A 20,318-nucleotide genomic window follows, 5' to 3' on the forward strand; every position below is an offset into this window, starting at 1 on the left:
AGGAAAGGAAAGGAAAGGAAAGGAAAGGAAAGGAAAGGAAAGGAAAGGAAAGGAAAGGAAAGGAAAGGAAAGGAAAGGAAAGGAAAGGAAAGGAAAGAAGAAACCAGCTCTCCAACTCTGCCCTTGATAGCAGCTTGCTGAGAGTCACAGGCTGGGCCTTCCTCTCAGGTGTGGCCTTCCGCAGCGAGGCCTGGTCCCCCACAGCGGGGAGGAGGTGGTGTCGGGAAGGTTCCAGTCCTTCTGGGCAGGGTTCTGGGACCCAAGCACCAACACTGATCTTCTCGGTAGGCTAAAACAAAGAGTCAAGCAAGCAACACAGAATGTTTACCAAGAATGTGTCATGTGCCAGCACCACTGTGAGCCACGGGGACACAGCCAGAAAGGCTGGGTGCACAAATGGGCACAGAGCCTGGCCCCATCAGCTGTTTGTCACTCTGAGCTCCCTTCCCTTCTGTGGGCCAGGCAGCTCTCAGCACCCAGCAGAGCAACTCTCCAGCAGCCGGTGTGCCGGCGTCTTGGGCTTGGACACGAGGCAGCTCTGCTCCCCACCTGGCACAGCAGCAGCTACTCTTTTGGCGACAGGCCAGGATGCCCAAGCCCTTAGAGGTCAGCAAGACAGCAGCACTGTCCAGGCCCAGCCCGGGGCCGATGGACAGAGGCAGAACCAGCTGTGCGGGCTCCCGGGCACAGCCAGGGGTCCCAGGTCCCCAAAACCTCCTGTGCTGGGCTTGTCTGGCCCCAGGCTCTTCCCAACGAAGGGGGATTCAAACTCACAACATGAGGGTCACCCAGGAGTGTGAACAGACGGAAAAGTTGCACCCCAACACCCACCGGGGCCTCGCCCGCAGATCCCACCCTGATCCAGGAGGCTAGGACTTCGGGATCGCTATGAGCTGCCAGGAGTCTCGGCCGCGGTGCCCACAGGGCCGGGTGAGAGGGGCAGCGCCCCAGGAGGCAAGATCTCCTGGGCTGAGGGACCAGGACGGAGGTCGGTCCGAGGCGCCCCTTGTCGGCGACGAATGTGAGTATCAGGGTCCGAGGCGACTTCCCTCAGGGGCTACAGTGAAAGATAAGGGTCCGACGACCGAGGGGCGGACTTTGCTTCCGCGGAGGGTCTTTTCGGAAGGCTCAGCGTGATCGCGGAGCCGGCGGGCCCGGAGCGGCCTAAGCGCCACCTGCTGGTGCCGGAGAGCAGCGTCCGCGCGGTCTGGTGGCGCCACCTGGTGGCCTCTCGGGGAATCCCGACCCCGCGCACTGTCCAGCAGGGACAGAGACTTGCGCCGCAGCATCCCCCGCAGTTCAGGGTCCTGCCCTGAGGGCCGGACGGAGATCCGCTGCCCCTCTGCCCGGCCCCGGGCCTTGGCTTCTCAGAGTGGCTCCTTTCACCCCGTCCCCATCTCTCTGGTTGTATCATCCTGAGTTTATCGCTTCATTCCCCGAACTTCCGTTTGTCCGGCTGGAAAGGGGACACTAACAAGAAGACTTGGCACAAGGCTGGGGATTGAGGGGGCAGGACGACCCGGCCGTGGTGGGCGCCCGCACCGCACCCCACTCCACCCCAGGCTCCGGTTCGCGTGCTGGGAGGTCAAAGATGCTCTGCCAGGAGACAGAGACGCTGCCTCCACTCCAGGGCCCAGGAGCTTCTGGGCCACTCCCAGGGCCCTGGCTTCAGCCCTGGAAGACGCACCCTGCCTGGAGCTGGTCCTCCTGGAGAAGTTGGGGGAAATTCTTGGAGTGAGGCCCTGCCAGAGGAGGAATAGCCCTCTCACCCCTGGAAGCCCACCTTCTGGCTCTCCGCTCTCCCATCACCCGGGCATCCTGAGTTTGAAGGAAACCAAGAACGCCGTTGCTGGGACAGGTTCTGTCCAGTGTGTGCAGGCCTGGCTGGCCAGAGAGCTCGGCTCCTGCCCCACCCTGTCCCTGTCCAGGATCCCCACCCACGTGCATTCATTCCAAATGGGGGACCCCTGTAGTGTACAGGTGGGAGGATTAAAACGGAGAGAACAGTGGTGAAAATGACACGGTTGTTTTATTTGGGCAGCCCGGAGTTTAAAGAGGAAGCAAAGGCAAGAACCTCATCACAATCCCATAAGAGAGGCGGGGGGTGGGGGGCTGGGAGGATGCAGGAGGATTCGGGAGGCCAGGGGCATTGCCTAGAGGAGGCCAAGGGGGCGGAGGCTCCGAGGCAGACCTTCCACCTGGAAGGGCACTTCCAGCAGGATAGGCCAAACAGACCCGAGACCAGTATCTGCATCTTGGGGGTGCTGTGTTTGTTACCCACCCTCGCAGTCTAACTCCTAATGGAAAATGGGGCCTCCAGGGGTGACTGAGGAGGGGGAGGGCCTTAAGGGTGCCATCAATGCCCTGATGAAAGGAGACAGTAACCGCCTTTGTGCCTCAAGGGCACCAAGGGGAGGAGCTCTCCAGTGAACCCCTTGGTGCTCCATTCTCAGACACCCCAGCCTCAGAACCATGAGAAATAAAGGTAGGGTGATTAAAGCACCACTCTATGGTAATTCATTGTCACTGCATGAACTAAGACACAGAGTTGGGATAACTGGAGTGCCTGAGGCTCCGAGGTGCAGGCAGGGTTGAGAACTGCTAAGTAAAGGCTTGGAGGGACGAATGCACATGCCTGTTTAGGACAGAGTAGCCCAGCAGGGCAGGAATGTGGCCGGCATGAGTTGGGTTAAGAAATGAAGGGCAGCAGGTCACACTAGGCGATTTCCTCAGAAGCAATGTACAATTCTTGCTAACGTGAAATAAACTTAGAAGCAGCAGGGCTTTTAACGTGTGAAGTGCCGCCCTGACAACCTCCTCTTCTGCACTTGAACAGGCCTTCTAGAGCCCCCAGAAGAAGGCAACTTACTTCTGTGTTTCTGGTGTTCCTGCACTTTCCTTGGGCCCTCCCCAGGAACATCTTACAGTTTCCCCAGGGGCTGACTAATTTTTCTAATCACAAGACCTAGGTTGATTTTTGCAAGAAGTACTCAGAAAACACTTCTAATAACCGGAGGGAGGTGTAAACAACTGGTACTCCCTGGCGGGTCTGCATGCGGCTCATACACTACCTTGCTACTGATTCTGTCCTGTTCCAGACTGGGGCTGTGGGAGGACTCTGCAACAAAGATGGGAGGGCAAGTGAGTTCTTCACAGGGCAGCAATCTCAGGAATTCCCAGTAGAGGAGTGAGGACGTGAGACCAGGGAAGGAAGGAAGCAGGGACAGAGTGCAGTAACGAGCAAGGGAAGCTTGAGGCCGCTGGAAGTGGGGACCCAGGAGGCAGCCGCCCCAGGGTTAATCCTAGGTCATGTGGCATCACATAGCCACCAGCCCTGTTAGCCACTCACTCAGGACTGCTCCCAGGCCCCTGAGAACAAGAGTGACAATCCTACTGAGTAGCTTTAGTGGCTGGGATGGGACTGGCCATTGCATGTGTTCATGGAGTCATTCAAGAAAACAACTGCTTAGACGAGTTCTATCAGAGCTAGCAAGGAGCAGCTTAGAGGATTTTAACTGAGCTCAAGGAACACCTTTCAAGAACAAAGGCATATGGCTTGTACCCAGGTACCCTCCACTCGAGGCCCATGTTCTCACAGCTGGGGCTTTTCAGAGCCCACTGCATCTAGAATGGCTTAAGAGTGTGTGACACTAAATTAGTCCGCTGATTGATTTAGCAGTTCTGGGTGTGGCCGATGGAAAAGCCCATCCTGGGTACGAGTGGCACCACCCAAAGTCTTTTATCCTGGATGAGATAAAAGGGAAAGGGAGGCTGGCTGCTTGCTGCATCCTGCCTGTAATGCCATGGACTGTTTTGCCTCTGCCCTGCCCCCCTGCCGGGCCTCCCTGGCTTGGAGCCGGCTGACTGTGTTTAAGACCTCTACCATGCTGCTTCCCTGCCTTCTGTTTGCCACACCATGAACAGTTTGTGTTCTGTGTTACACTTCACCAGGCTGCCCTTCTTTGGAGCCAGCCCACTATGGACTGAAACTTCAATAAACTGTGAGTTAAAATTTAAAGAAAAAAAAAAAAAAAGACCTCTACCAACTGTGAGCCCAAATCAACCTTTCCTCTTTAACTGTTTTTTTTTTTCTTTTTCCTTCTGTATTTTAGGGAAGGGTCTACAGGGTGTTCAAGGTCTCACTACTAGATCACACTTGTAATGATTCTCCTGTTTACAGCCTCCCAAGAGCTGGGATTATAGGCGCACACCACTACGCCCAGTCTCAGTCACCATCTCAGTGCACCCCAGGGGTGGGGCCGGCACAGCAGGCCCAGTGATGACACCCCCGTCCCCTGCGCCTGCTTGCACATGCTTTAATCCGCTGAGCTGTTTGGCCGGCCCTCCTCTTTAACTGTGAGGGTCAGGTATTTTGTCTCAGCAACAAGAAAAGTAGCTAAAACAAAAGGTAATATTTTCCTCACCTTATCAAAAGCCAGGGACACCATCAGATTTTTTCATCTACATAAAGTGATGCTTTTTTTAAATGGGGGGAAAAGCTGGGTGTGCTGATGCATGTCTGTAATCCCAGCACTCAAAAGCAGAGGCAGAAGGATCTAAAATTCAAGCCCAGCCTGGGCAACTTAACAATTTAGCAAGACTTTATCTCAGGGGCCAGGGAGATGACTCAGTAGAATAAGCACTTTCCTGGCAAGCTAAAGGGCCTGAGTTCAATCCCTGGTTCCACCAAATAAATAAATAAACAAATAAATATAAAAAAAAAATTTAAGAAATACTTTATCTCAAAATAAAAAAGGGGTAAAAATGTAGCTCAGTGTTAAGGCCCTGCCTGGGTTAAATCCCCAGTACCACCAGAAAGGAATGTAAATAAACAAATAAAGAAAGACAGGAAAATTAATTAGATTTTAAATAATGGTCATGAGTTTTTTTCCGCAAGACTTGATACAAAAGGTACTGAACAGATTTTAGCAGGGCCTCGAGACTGAACTTAGGGGCCGGGGAGATGGCTCAGTAGAATAAGTGCTTCCCTGGCAAGAGCAAGGGCTTGAGTTCAATCCCCAGCTCTGGAAAAAAAAAATCAAGACTGAACTTCAAGCCTCAAGGTTGCAATGGGCCTCAGTGCCGCTGAAGGATTTAAAATTCACACTTTGGCATGGTGTGCTGTTTTAACCACACAACACCAAAGACAAGGTGAGAAAAACCAGCTGAGCCTGTCTGTCACCTGGGAGAGGCGGAGCCTTCACTTTTTCACAAGGTGGTAACACTTCCCTTTTGCAAAGGACAGCATGAGATTTTTGTAGGTGTCAATGATCCTGTTTTGCATCAACTTGAAAGCAATAAACACAATCTCCATTCCCACGATGATGTAGATGGAGAAGAACAAGAAGAAGTCAGGGTGAGCTAACTTAATGTCCCCAAAGCCAATGGTGGTCAGGGTGACAAAACAGAAATAGAAGGCCTCCTCAAAGTTCATTTCTTTCTCCCAGCAAGGCAAGACGGCAGCGGCACAGGAAATGTAGGCAAAGACCACAAGGGTGATGACAGGGAGGGGGATGTCCAGCCTCTCCACTTCCTGGCCCACCTCGTCCAGGTTGCTGATGATGGAGTACGAGAGCCTCCCCAGCCCCAGCTCGGGGCATGAGCTGCTCCTGTCCATAGTGCACGGGGGCAGCTGGAGCAAGTTCTCCTGCTGTCTGGTGACAAATCTCTCGAATAGCTCTATGTTGCCACCTGGGGCTGAAGGACACCGGCCGGGATTAGGGCTGGGCGGCTCTCTGTCATTGATGATGATCTGAGGGATGGCTTCGTCTGTGGGCCTGGAGCTGGACTTTCTCCTGCAGGGCAGCAGGGAGCACCACATGGAGGGCGAGCAGAGGAAGAAAGGAAGTGTTCGGAGCCCATTGTAAGACTTGGATAAGACAGCTGCCAGGATGTCACCGATGTCTGTGAGGACCAGGAACATCAGGGGGATGCCAAAGAGGGCATAGAGCATGCACAGGAACCTGCCAAGTCTTGTGACAGGGAACATGTGGCCATAACCTGCAAAAGAAGACAGAGCCCAGAGCTATTGTCAGTTTCCCAACCCCCTTAAAAGTTTTTATGACACGTCCTGCTATTGCTCTTACCATGACATTGTACACAATATGTGTAAAAATATTCATTTTGGGGCAACCCACTCAGGTCCCCTTCTGTCCCTCTCTTAGAAGCTTTCTTTCCCCCAATAAATGTATTCTGCTCTTAACCTCTGTTGTTCCTAAATTTTATTCTTCACTTTTGGAGAACACAAACTCATTCCAGGTATCTTTCAGGTTGAGAGTTTCATCCCCTATATCATTTGGAAGTCATCCACTGAGATCATTGTACAGCGACTGAAAGCTATATGCCCACCAAGATGAAAATGCCTGGTATCTACTGTGGGCCTTTAGGCAGAAACGCCGGAGAGTTTCTCCAACTACAACCCCTTTCAGCCTGAAGAACCCAGAAGAGTCATCACCCATGATTCCCTCAGGGCAGTTACTTCTTCAGAGCAGGGAATGTTATAGGTAGCTGAGCTAGACAGAATTATTATAGGCAGTCAGGTAGGCCCAGGCCTGGAAGGAAACAGTATGAAAGGCAAGATACCTTGCAACTGTGGAAGAGACAGACACTCTCACTGTGGGCCAGGCCTCAAGACTAAACATCAAACAAATGTACCATATACCTCCCTAAGTATAAATATCAGGAATTGGTACTCTAAGTAGGTCTCTATCGTCTTGAGAAAGCCAGGAAGAGTCACTAACCCAACCCCTTCTAGGAGAAGCCCCTGTTCTGTATTCACGTCTGCTCACTATGTGACTCGATTCCCATTTGATCCTGATTTAATCCATCTTACCTGAGCAATTATGCTTTTAATCTTATTGGTTGACCACAGTTTTGTCCCACCTCATGCCCACCTTGCAAGTTCCCATGTTTCCTACCTTGGACCCACCTTACCTTGTTAATTTGCTCTATAAAAATCTCTAGAAAAGACAAGGTCCTTGGCAACCCACTAGGGCCCCCCTCAGTCCATCTCTAAGATGGAAGCTTTCTTCCCCCCAGTAAATATAGTTTGGGGGCCAGGGAGATGGCTCAGTGGAATAAGCATTTGCCTTGCAAGTATGAGGACCTGAGCTCAATCCCTGATTCTGCCCCCCCAAAATATATATAAATATATATTCTGCTCTAAAAAAATCATCTCAGGCTAGAGTATGGATTGGTAGGAAAAGATGTGTTTAGCATGTATAAGGCTGCAGGTGCAATCTGTATCACCAAAAAATAATAATAATAAAAATAAGTAAATAAAAAGAAAATGTTCATTTTGAAGAGTTTATCACTTGTATGGCATTAGGTCTGCCTTGGTGGAGGGATGAATGATAGCTAACTGTTGTGTCAACTTGTGTAAGAAATGCCCAACTGTTTGGCTTAGTGTAGTTTCAGGTGTGAATGGCAGACTTGCTAAAGAGAGAAGACTTGGGTGTGGGTGGCACCAACCAATAGGCTTATAGCCTGGATGGAATAGAAAGGAAGAGGAAGAAAGGCACGACTTCCTGCCGGCTGTGCCACGCACTGTGTCCCCTCTACCATGCCCCTCTGCCATGCCAACCTGCCTTGGTGTCAGCTTACTATGGGTTAAAACCTCTATAAACTGTGAGCTAAAGTAGACCTTCCTTCCTTTAACTTGTGGGTGTTGGGTATTTTTTTCTCCGCAAAGAGAGAAGTAACTAGAACAGATAGGAACGAAACCAGCTTCTCTTTAAAATAAAGAGCAACTTCTACCCAGCTGTTTGACTCAAGATGCCCTTGACAGGGGACAAAGGCACAAGCGTATGTTGGAGGTCAGATGGCTGCCCTTCCTCCTGCTGAGGCTGTCTTTGCATGTCCCCACATGGATGGGGTCAGCTTGCCTGGAAGCACAGGAAGAATGCAGGTGACAGGAAGTTATTTTCATGACTTTCTTCATCTTCCAAAGACTCTTTTTTAAGAAGCCGCCTTTGACCTCCCTGGCATGTCTGGATCTCCTGCTTTCCTTTTTTGTATACAGTAGGCCCTTATATGCCAATAGTCTGTGTAATATTGGGGACTAGAGAGAGATGGAAGACACAGCTGTTGCCCTCAGAGCCATTTGCAGTTTCACAGATGAGACAGACATATTCATAAACAACAGGGAAGCTGTCAGCCTCCCACATCTAGAAGTTCACAGCCTTGGTTCAAATCCCAGCTCTGCTGCTTAGTGCTGTTGCTTGGCTGCTTGCACTTTCAGGTTTCCTATCCATAAGGTAAGAGGTGAGCATCTCTACTTCCACAGTGAACACTGGGAGGATCCCAGGAGCTGAGAACTGCACCCAGTGGAGGGCTGAGCATGGTGTCTCCACCCTCCAGAGTCCATGGGCACCTACTGCACTTCCTGTGGGTGGGTACTGACCAAGATCTTGATAGATCTTGATAAGATAGGGCATCATCGTTGCCATTCACAGATGGGGAAACTGAGAGTGGGAGAACAGAGTGTCACAGCCAAGTGCATAAGTGCGACAAATCGTGGTCTGGTGTGCAGGTTGCTCAGGCCCGCAGTGGGTGTTTCCATCGTGGTGGCTTTCATCACGAGGAGCCCTGCAGCCTGGAGCCCTGCTGAGCAGGGAAAGGAAGTGGCAGCCTGGTGATGCCATGGCTCCCTGGGCCCCACCTCTGCCAACTGAGGGTGGGAGTGGAGACTGCACCCCTCCCCTGCCGTTGCTTGCAGCCTCCAGGGTGGGAAAGCTCCGATGATTTCAATGAGCAGAGCAAGAAGCTTTTGTGTTTCATGACTATGTTTCATTTTTGATGTCATAAGGGATAATTAATTCAGAAGATGCAGCTCAATTATGTAAATTAACTTGAAGGCAATTCCTAGGCTGGCCAGGCGCCAACCTCGTCCAGGACTGCTGCTCCTTGTGGCAAACTCCAGCCACAAAGTGAACCTCCTGGGAGCAGGGTGGCATTCAGGATGCACCCATCACAGTGTCCCCAGCGAGGGAGGGAGCTGTGGCCCTAAAAGGGTGTCATGGGTAGGTGTCTGTCCCAAAGTACCCCACATCACTGTGGCTAGTTGGGGGAGCAGTAGGAGTGGTAAGCTCTGTGTTCATTCATTCATTCATTCATTCATTCATTCATTCATTCATCCAGTGAGTGTTTCTAGAGTTCTTGCTGCATGTACTGGGGACATGGCAGTTAAAGAAGTAGTTCTAGGGTTGGTCTTGCTGGGCTCCTGGCTTAGTGCAGAAGGCAGATGTATCAACAAAGCATCCACACTTTCAGGAGCACCACGACAGAGATCAACAACAGATACTGAGACGGCAGCGCATGCTTTGTGAGGTTGGGAAACCAGCACCAGTCCTGGACTTAGGCTCAGGAAAGGTGTCCTGATAAGGTGGCTCTGTGGCACAGATGGAGAAGGGGACCAAGAATTAACCAGACAAAGCAGTGGCAGCAGCACAGGCAAAGGCTGTGATAGGTTTCCGAAAGGGTTGTCCTCATGGTAGGAAGTTCATGTACTGCCTGGGTGGCAAGGGACTGGCCCGGAGCTGAAATCTCGCCTGCTGTGTTCTCACCAAGCTGTGGGGCCCGGGCTCAGGGCCCAGAGTCCTGTCTGCTCAGTGGAGACATGGCTTTCTAAGTGCTTCCTAAAGCTTTAGCCAGAGTGAGGAACCGAGAGAAGGCCAGGGTGACAGTGGACACAGAAGCAGGGGGAGGGGCACTTCAAGAGCTGTGGAGGTAGGCAGGGTGTAAGGACTTGCACAGGCTCTGAGGACAGGAGAGGGGGAGGGGAAGCGCCACCCCAGTCTTAACTCACTGAATCTGGAATCTGGAAAGGGAGTCTGCGGATGTGATGAAGGAGTGTGAGAGATTCTACCTGCAGGGGCTCTACTGGCCACCATGAGGGTCCTATCAGGGAAAGGCAGAGGGAGACTTTACACACAGAGGAGAAGGTAGTGTGGCCTCAGAGGCAAAGACCAGAGCAAGGCAGTCACAAGTCAAGGAATTCGTGGTGGCACAAGCCTGTAATCTCAGCTACTCAGGAGGCTGAGGCAGGAGGATCCAAAGATCAAGGCCAGCATGGACAACCTAGGGAGGCACTATTTGAAAATAAAATAATGAAAGGGGATGGGGATATCACTCTCCAAATGCTGGGTTCAGCCTCCTCCAGTATGGAGGAAAAAATGTTGGCAACCACCAAGCTAGACAAAATCGGGATGACCCCTCCCCAGAAACTCTGCAGGGACTGTGACCCTGCCAACAGCTTGATCTCTGACGTCAGCACAGTTGATGTCACATGTCTGGCCTCCTGAACGTGACAGACTTGTGTGGCTGCTTTGGCCATAGCTCCAGGGAAGACGAACCAGTCAGGTCTGCATCCTGAAAGGGTCTCACCCAGGCTGTGCTGCAGAGAGCTGGGCCATTGCACAGCTGTGCCAGGAAGCCCGGTGGGGAGGCACTGGTACCTGTGCCAGGGCAGAGGCTGCGCTCGGCCGAGTGGGCCTCAGGAGCACAGCGTGCATGGACCGGCTTAGCATCAGTCTGGGCAGGGATCTTAGCAGGGTTGGATTTGGAGTATCAGAAAGGAACTGGGGACTTAAGCACTGAGCAGGCCGATCCAAGTCGTTGGATATCAGAATCACTGATGAGTCCGCACACTCGGAGTCTGCACACAGAATCCAGAACCACACAGACGGCAGCAGGGCAGCTCATGCCTGGCACTCAGAGGGCTGAGGCAGGAGGATCACAAGTTCAAGCACAGACTGGGAACCTAGCAAGACCCTGTCTCAAATTTTTAAATATAATAAAGAGGGGTGGGGAGGTACCTTGATGCAAAGATCCTGAATTCAATCCCTAGTAGTAGAAGAAAAAGAAAGAACATGTATTTCTGGAATCAAGCATGAAGGAACTCGGCATCTTGCTCTGTGACTCACAAGATCTGTGACCCTGACCAATGGGCTTTGTGGCTTGCTGCTGCAGTTTCCTTGGGCATGAGAGGAGGGGATGCGAGCCCCCCAAGTTGCAAATGATTATTATGGTCCAGGGAGATAGCTCAGCGGTCTAAGCACCTGCCTGGCAAACGCAAGGACCATGGTTCAATCCGTGATCAGCACAATATGCTATGCCAGCTTAGAACTCTGAACACATCGCACTGGCCGCTAAAACCAGGCATGGTGGTGCACACGTGTAATCCCAGAGCTGGGGAGGTGGAGACAGGAGGATCACTATGAGTCTGAGCTGCCTTATGAGGCCCTGTGCCAAATAAATAAATAAATAAATAAATCCTTTAAAAATTAAAAATAAGGGGCTGGGGAGATGGCTCAGTAGAATAAGCACTTCCCTGGCAATCATAAGGGCCTGAGTACACTCCTCGGTTCCGCCCAAAAAATTAAAAATTAAAAATAAATGATGACTACATGGGAAGGGCTTAAAACTCTGCCTGGCCCATAGTAAGTGCTGCTTCATGATTCCTGAGCTACTAACAGGAGACATGGTCGGGGAAAGCACTGACCCGCTGCTGGAAGCAGGGCCACTGCGCAGTGCCCCTTTCAGAGGGACAGCGTGTTTGACCTCTGCGCTGCTCTGCGACACCAGCCAAGAGGGGTGTGGTCCCAGCTGCAGAGGAGGCTAGACACAGAAGGGACTGTAGGTCTCACACAGCACTGGCACTCCTGGCCAGCTGGAGAGGACGTGGGGTTCCCCTTCTCCTTCCATGCAGCGCGGCTCCAGGCCCCGTGAGTTGGACCACTGTGGAGCGCCCTTTTAGTTCATTCATTCATTCCTTTCTTTTCAGACAGAACGATCTGTTTACTTGAAGGTGGATCTGATCACAGCCCTGCCGCCTCACTTAGAGTAAATCCAGTCTTCACGATGCCTTGGGGCTCTGCAGCCCTCCCTTCACCTCCCGCCCTCCCTTCATTCAACTCTGCTTCAGCCCACTGACCTGCTTACTTGCCCTAAAAAATCCTTGGGGAGGATCCCAGAGCAGGCACAGCTCCTGTGCACTGCACCTAAAATACCACCCTCCAAAGCCCCCTCACTCCTCTCGCTCCCCTCATGTCAGCTCTCTTGCTCCTCTGTGGATGGAGGGCTCCTCCATAACACCTTACTTAGTCACAGCCTCTGCCTGTCCACCCCATTCCCCTCTTTACTACTCTCTGTGAAATCTGTAACTCTCTAGTAGACTCTGAACACTTGTTTATTGCCTGTCTCACCCTCTAGGTGGAGGGCCTTGTCCATGTCATGCCTACACATCCTTCATGTGGCTAGAACAGTGTCCAGCACATCACTAGAAGTTGAATGAGAGTGCCGGGGAGATGGCTCAGTAGAACAAGCACTTGCCTGGCGAGGGGAAGGACCTGAGTTCAATCCCCAGTTCTACCAAATAATAAAATGAAATAGAAGTTGAATGGGTGCATATATTGAGCACCTATTTATGCCAGGCACCTAGGGTGGGGTTGGGGCACAAGAAAGGGCAGGCAGAGGTCACCTGTCCCTCTGGGGCATGGCTGGATTTCTCCTGCAGTTCAGTGAGCAGGGCCATGGGATGCAGGGGGAGTCTGGGCTCAGGACATCAGTACAGTGCCCAAGCCTGGTATGGGCATCACTGGGCCACCAGCTGAAGGATGGCAGCGGCAGCCACCAACAGGTTGCCACCTTGTATTCCAGGCAGTGAATAAGCCCCCCACGCCAGTTCTCAGGCACCCCAGTAGTAACTAGTAACCTCTCAGCCTCCAGGATGGTAGCCAGGGTTAAACTGATTTTTTTTTTTAATGTATTTGGTACAGGGTCTCGCTACAGCTCAGATTTATAGTGATCCTCCTCTTTTCAGCTTCCCCAGTGCTGGGATTACAGATGTGCGCCACCATTTCTAGTCTCGCTGGCCCGCTCAACATGCCCAGGGGAAGGGCGTGCACAGTATGTGGTGCCAGGTATTGAGCCCTGGTCCCTGCATTTGCCCAAGCAGGCACTTAGTCCACTGAGCTATCTTGCTAGCCCTAAACTGATTTTTATTTAGCAAATTTCAATCTCTCTCTCTCTCTCTCTCTCTCTCTCTCTCTCTCTCTCTCTCTCTCTACTGGAATTGACCCCAAGGCCTCATGCTAAGCTATATATCCCCAGCTCTTTATTTTTATGTTTTAAATTTATTTATTTATTTATTTGGGCACAGGGTCTCATTCCCCAGTTCGGACTCAGTGATCCTCCTGTCTCAGCCTCCCAGCACTGCGATTACAGGCATGCACCACCACTGCCAGTATCAGTAGCCAGCACAGCTCTAGGATCAGCAGAATATGTGATACTAGGGATCGAACCCGGGTCCTCATGCTTGCCAGGCAGGTGCTTAGACTGCCCAGCTATCTCCCCAGCCCTTTAAATTTTTTTTTTTTTTTTTTTTTTTACTTTTACCTTGGGACAGCATCTCATCAAATCTCCAAGCTGTTCAGGCCATTCTTGAATGACCTCCTGCCTCAGCCTCTCAGAGTGCTGGGATTAAAAGCCTGCTTCATTGCACCCAGGTAAATATCTAATACTTCTGGCAGGATTTATAATGTACCTTTTAAAGTCAAAATTTCCTGCACAGCTAAACTGCTAATGTTGATAATCTCCAATGACACCTGCATTTAGTAGATAAGGAATGGAGAAATCTGGTGCCCAGACTTGGCCACGGTGCACACCCTCACCTGAAGACCTGGTTTATGGCACGCCCAACCCACAGAGCCCTTGGGACATAGACTCGGCGAGCTGCAGACCAAGAGCCCAGGAGCACCTTTGAGGAGGGTGCGCTGTCACTCAGAAGACATGCAGCACCCGGAAAATGTCCCGAGAAGCGAGTCTCCGAGAGCACACGGCTCCTATTAAGGGAAAGGATTAACCCAATTACAGAAAGCCAAAATGCACAGGGCAGAACGGGTCCCTGTAACGCAGTCGCAGAACTGCGGACCTGTAATATGTTCACACATCCTGACCAATCAGCCCACCGCACTTATTTAGCCTGGAACCGTTTAACAGTGAAGCGTTTTCTGTTCCGCTCCAAGGGGGCTGACCCGGTGGGGAACGGCAAGGCCCCCACCCACCTCACCCTGGGCTGGTATCCAACTCAGCACTGAGGCCAGGTGTATCAGGTGACCCCAGGATGCGGGGCAGGAAGCATTATCAGCAGAGAGCCCTTCAGGCATCGTTATTGATTACAGACCACAGGGAGCCTCTTCTAAGGTAATTACGGGGGCTATGATGTCATCATTCTCCTGGACAACAATGTAATGCAGTTCCATTAAGTCACTGATTCCGAGCCTGGACTCTCATCAGAATTACCTGGAGGGCTCTAAAAAATGCTGATGCCTAGGTCCCGAATGAGTTGGTCTGGGGCAGGATCCAATCATGAGAACTAGTAAAAGACATAGACATGATTCCAATACGCAGGCCGGGGTTGAAAACCCAAGCCTTGGATTAGTACTTCCTCAAATGTCAGCTTCCATCCAAATCAAGTGAAGAGTTTAAAATACAGACCGCTGTGCCCTTTCTGCTTAGCTTCTAGCTCCACAGATCTCAAACGGGGCCTGGAACCTGCATTTCTAGCAAGGTCCACAGAGATACAGACTTTGCCACCCGGGAAGCTCATGTTCACAACCACCGCAGCAGATCTGTCTGCAGCAGGTCTGAAACAGGCACTCGTGCAAGTATCCAAAGATAGTTTGGGTGACACAATGGCTGGGCGGGGGAGGGGAGAACTCCAGAGATGCTGCCCACCTTCCCATAACAAAAGCCCTGGTGGAGAGGCCACAGGGTCCATCCTGTCACGGGCCCAGAGTACCCCTTGATGTCCTCATCCCCACGCTGGTCACTCACCCTCAAGATCTTTACAGTGTTTTCATTGCTGGGTCCCCCACCCCCAGGTAGCTACCTCTGCTCTGCTCATAGAATCCCCTGAGCAGGGCTGGTGAGATGGCTCAGTGGTCTAAAGCACCTACTTAGAACAGCTTAGCAAAGCGCAGGGACCACAGTTCAATCCCCCAGCACCACATGCCAGCCAGCCTCGCCCCCTGGTGGGCTGAGCTGGACACACACACACACACACACATATAAATTAAGTAATTAATTAATTATTTTTTTTAAAAAAAGAATCCACTGAGCATGTAGCTGTCACACACAAACTACACGGGCTGCCTGTGAACACTTCTGTCTTGCCCAGGAGTCTGTGGGCTCCACAATGGCTCGGGCCACGCTTGCCCTGTTTCCTGTACTTTGTATAAGAATACTCAGGAGGGGCTGCGGAGGTAGCTCAGCTGTCTAAGTGCCTGCCCAGCAAGGACAAGCACCAGGGTTCGATCCCTGGTACCACATGTCATGAGGCCACCGGCATGGTGTGCAAGCCTGTAATCCCAATGCTGGGGAGGCTGAGACAGGAGGATCACACCAAGTCTAAACTGCATAGTGAGACCCTGTATCCAATAAATGAACAAAACTTAAAAAAAAAAAAAAGAATACTCAGGAGAAGGGGCCACAAGGGCCCGCACCAGGCCCACACCTACCTCATGTAGCCTCTCCCTATGAAGGAAGGCCTCACACAAAGGTGATGATGGGCCTGGAGTAGAGCTCACCACTGTACTCCTGTGCTGAGGATAGTGTCCGCTTGTGCCCAGAGGCCTGGCACAGTGCAGGCAATCGGATCAGTCCTTTCTTACATTAAGTGAGCTGAGTGTCAAGCACCCTGCCTAGAGAAGCCCCTCCACCCCGCTCTGTCTCCCAGGCAGGCTGTGGGCGGTGGGTGCAGAAGAGCTGCCCTGACACTTACCCACCGTGCTGAACACCGTGCAGCAGAAAAACAGCGCACTCGAGAAGTTCCACTCCTGCGCCTTCTGGGACCACCTCTCAGGCTTCGCGTTCTCCAGAAGTCTCAGCACTTCCTGTTTCTCATCTTTCGAGGCTGGGGAAAGAGGCCAGGGTACGTTGGGGGCTCTGCCCATCTCGACAGCTCCACCCAGCCCACAGGGAGGGGGTCTCCCAAGGACCAGAAGCTCACCACCGCGGGCCCCCTTCAACACCAATGCCTTAAAAGGTCTCCGTAGCTCGGTTTCTGACCCTGCTCCCTTGCAGATGGGGAGGCCCCATGAGAACCCCTAACACACGGCCCCCCGGCACCCCAGCTCAGCCACAGAACTGCTGCACACCTCTGGGTGCTCCCTTCCCTTTGAGAGCTTCCACTCCTTTCACCTTTCAGAGGGCGATAAAGACTTCTCTGGCTCCCTTGTGGGATTCCAAGGAATAGAAAGCAAAGTGGCTTTTAGGAAATGTAAGCCATAAATCAGATGCAAAGCATACCCGCTCCTGGCAGGCATTAAGCCTGATGTGGTGGTCATACCAGGTCGCCAGCACCAGCTCCTGGAGCTGCCTCTTCTAGGCTAGGAAGTTTTGGCTTCTAAGACATTGACCCCAGCCTGAGAGCGCAGAGTGGGGAGCCCTGGTTTTCCAGAGAGATTCCCAAATGCTTCTGCTAGCCTGGGCAGCCAGTGTGCTAGGCCACCCAAGAAGCTGCCTGACAGGCCCTGGTCTGGTTGAAAAAAGATGGCGCCCTGCCTGGCACACAGGGGGAGCCCCCACTCCTTTGAATGGCACCAGCCTGGGAGTCCATTCTAGGCTGAGGCTGACCCTGGCTACTCCCTGTAGTCGTGGACAGGAGGCTGCTCTCCCAACTGAGTTTTCCTGTCTAGGAGGCGGGACAGGGTAGCAAGACACTCAGCCTCGGAGTCCAGATGCCTGGGGTTGAATCCCTGGGACTATTTCTCTAGTCTGGAATTTGGACAAGTTGATTAACCTCCCTGTGTCTCACCTCTCCAAATCGCAAAATAAGGATACTTTATACCCAACCTACAGTGCTCTTGGGAAGATTAAATGGGATACGATGTGGCCCAGGGTCTATTCAAGTAGTACTTCAAAATCCTGTTCATCTTCAACAAAAGACAGTACAAGATGGAGCTGGACCACCCCTGTGTTCTCCAACCCTACTGTAAATTGAAATCGCCCAAGAAAATGAAGATTTCCAGCCTGCCATGCACTTTTTGGTAAAATGGGGCTGGGACGAGCCCTGCGAAGCCTGTTTTAGACATCCTGGATAGTTGCAAAGTGTGGGCTGGCTTGGAGCTCTTTAAACATGCTGGAAGCCAAGCTTCCTACAGAGGCTGAGGCGCCTCCCAGGTGTCGCCCTGCTAGCAAACCCAAAACAACCTCCCTGAGGGAGACGCAGCCTCCCTGCACCCTCCTGAGGCAGCCAGCGCTGAAAGAATCAGCTTAAGACAAGGTCCAGCCTTGGGAGGAGAGCGGGCTGGTGGCTGGGCCTGCCCACATCAGGGAGGGAGAGACAAGCTCCTCGCACCTGTCCCTGCCCTGGCTTTGTGAGCCTCTTGGTCCTCTATCTTCTATTCACGTACTCTCTCAATTTCTGTTGTTCCATTGAATACATCTTTGCAAACTTCCTTTGGAGGAAGCATGTGATTAAATACAAATAGACCGCAATAAGGCCGACTGGAAAGTACCTTCTGTTTTCCAGAGGCTGTGTGTTCTGTATCTCTGCTCCCCACAGAGTCCCGAGTGGTGTGTGGTCCCCTTCTCTACAGGACAGAAGCCACACAGCCAGGTGAGATGGCCACAACCCGGGCTGCCCCTGGGTTCACCTCACAGCCCTTCCTTCCTCCCAGTAGACCAAGTCCTTGAAACAGCAAGTGTAGGGTCACAGGCAGGCTGCTTGCCCATCTGATCCCAGGTTGAATGATTCCTTCAATTCCACCCTGCCCACTGAATCTGGGGTCAGGCAGGCACACACACTCTGAGGGGCAGCCTAGGAAGCTGCCGGGCCTCATCTCAGCACTCTGCTCTGCTGCCTGCCCTCTCCGGAGCCCGCCTGCAAGGTGGGGTGGGGCTGAGAGCTGGGGCTCAGGAAGAGGGTAGACTGGAGCATCTTGGGCCTCAGGCTTTTCCTGCAGACACTGATGATCTCCCCTTGCTCCAGAGGAGCAAAACTGAGGCTCAGAGAAGTCACTTTCCTAGGGTTTCCCAAAGTGAGGAGGAAGCCGACACACACCACAACACCAGGCAGGGAAAAGGCTCGCCCTGCCCCAGGCAGGCACCTACCTATCTCGGTGCAGTTCAGGACCCTGCACAGCTCAGTCAGGAATATCTGGAATTCAGGATTATCTTCCGCCCCCTGGACCTGGCTGCCCTCAACTGCGGAGAAGAGCACAGCACCCAGCAGCGCGTAGGTCACCAGGCAGCTGAGGAAGCAGAGGCCAGGCAGGAGCTTCCCCAGAGCTACAGGACAGCAGCCACTAGCCTGGGGCGGCCCTTCAGCCTCCATCTCCTGGAGCCTGAGGGTGGGCTGGAGAGCTGGACAGGAGGAGCTGGAGAAAGGCTGAGCTTCCAGGCCAGCAGGAGTAGGGAGGTGGGAGTGGCCGGAGTGGCTGGGCTCCAGCGCTGAGTGGATGCACATGCACTTCCCTGAGGACCAGGAAGCAGCCGGAACCCATCGTGTTCAATTCATCAGAGCGGCCCAGATGGCGCCCCTGGTATCACCCCAAATGGCTATTGATCCACCGGCCAGCCCCAGAGCAGCCAGGCAGGGCCTTCAGGAGGACGGGGTGGCTACTGTTTTATGCTGTTTGGCTTTTCCCCTCCTAAAATTGCAGTTTTCATTTCCAGGCACCAAACCCTGTTTTTGGTTCTCAGCCCATGACTATCATCCTGTAGCTGGCCTAGCCTACCTGATTCCCTGGGTAGGCAGTAAGAATGACAATAGGACACCCCGAGCTCCAGGTTTCCAAATGGCCTTAATCCTGTATGGCTCCGATTACTGGCCCAGTTCTTCATGCCCCTGTGGCATCCCCACCTGCACTGTGGCCTCACAGTGGACAGAGTACAGTTCCTTGACCCTCAGGCGTGGCCAAGTCACCTGCTGCTCCAGCCTGGTGGATAACCACAGACACAGGGACCAGCAGCTCTTCTTCCCTTTTCTCTCACAGGTCTACTGCCCAATAAGCAAGTAAAGATGTACTTCTTTGGTATCTGCCTGGCACCAAAAGGGTCTGAGAAGCTCTAATACCGGCTTTCAGGATGGGGACCTTCCACTCCCAAGTGGGAAGGGCACAACACACAGACAGTCGTTGGCACAAGGCAGCTGTTCCACTGTCCCACCATCCCCCAGTGTCGAACCGGGCTGGCACGTGGGCGAGTGCAGTGGTTCCAGCATTTGAAGCATACGAGAGGAATGAAAAATTCCAGAGTCATGAGTTCAGAAGGTCATTCCAAAGGGTCCCCAAGGGCCCATGTGAAGGAGGGAGGCTAGTGGACAGTGTGTAGACTCTTGCTACACCTGGGCCTTGTCATCTTCCTGCACAGTCCAGCCAACCTCCCCTCACCATCTGCCTCCTCTTCCCCTAGTCTCAGTGGATTCCCTGATGGAAGCCAACTCCTTACTTCCAGGCATCTGGCCCTCAGTAATCATATCTTTTGGGCCGTGGTGTCCATTCAAAGACATCGTGGGGGAAGAAGATACCAAGAGGCACCCAAATAGGACCCTTTGGCTGTACCCATGTCCTTGATGCAGGAAAAGTCTGGTTTCTTGCTTTGGATCAGGCTGATTTCCCTGACAAGAGGCCATTCCTTCTCTTGAGAGTTGGCTCCTGGATAGCAAGACCCTAAAATATTCAGGCAGCAGGTATAAGGTGTGTTTCGGTGGCCCTGTTCCTGGGTTTTTAGATATGGCCCCCTCAGGACCAGAGCTTTGGGGTTGGAAGAGGGCAAAGGCATGTGGCCACCACATCTGAAACTGGATGTGGGAGCCACAACACCTCACTGATCCCACCTCCAGTGACCCCCACTTTGGAGGCCCTACCCCCACACCCCATTCGGCCAGCACACCCCCATGACCCAGTCATCTTCCAAAAGCTCTACTTCTGAACACATGGGACTTCAGGATCCATCTGGATCTTAACCATAACACCTAGTTTATAAACCACTCCATTTTGATTTTTTTTTTCTTTTGTTTTCTCCCTCTCCTTTGAGACAAGTTCTTGCTATGTAGTTCAGTCTTGTCTTGAACTCACTGTGTAGGCCAGGCTGGCCTCAAACTCATGGTTATCTTCCTGCTTCAGCCTCCTGAGCCCTGCCTGGGATTACAGGTGCACACCTCCATGCCTGGTCTTGGCATGGAGTGCCAAGTGCACCAGTGTGAGCTGCCCACACATGAGCAACTGTGATGGCGGCAGTAGGACTGGGTGAGAAGCCGTCGGGAGCAGGGCTTTTGTGGGTAAAGTCAGGACTATGTGGGCTGGCCGCCACCC

The 20,318-nt window shown here is 52.5% G+C and overlaps 1 protein-coding gene across 1 annotated transcript; it reads right to left on the minus strand.

Annotated features, from left to right (window-relative positions):
- Positions 1 to 5,200: 5,200 nt before the first annotated feature.
- On the minus strand, positions 5,201 to 18,337 carry Kcnk18 (potassium two pore domain channel subfamily K member 18). The gene is made up of 3 exons (XM_004625645.1): positions 18,115 to 18,337; positions 15,782 to 15,913; positions 5,201 to 6,000 (listed from the first exon to the last, which is right to left on the minus strand). The coding sequence occupies exons 1-3, from the start codon at positions 18,335 to 18,337 to the stop codon at positions 5,201 to 5,203; spliced, it is 1,155 nt and encodes a 384-aa protein (XP_004625702.1).
- Between the last annotated feature and the right edge of the window lie 1,981 nt (positions 18,338 to 20,318).

The sequence above is a fragment of the Octodon degus genome, unplaced genomic scaffold, assembly GCF_000260255.1.
Source record: "Octodon degus isolate 3935 unplaced genomic scaffold, OctDeg1.0 scaffold00010, whole genome shotgun sequence".
NCBI classification, from domain to species: Eukaryota; Metazoa; Chordata; class Mammalia; order Rodentia; family Octodontidae; genus Octodon; species Octodon degus.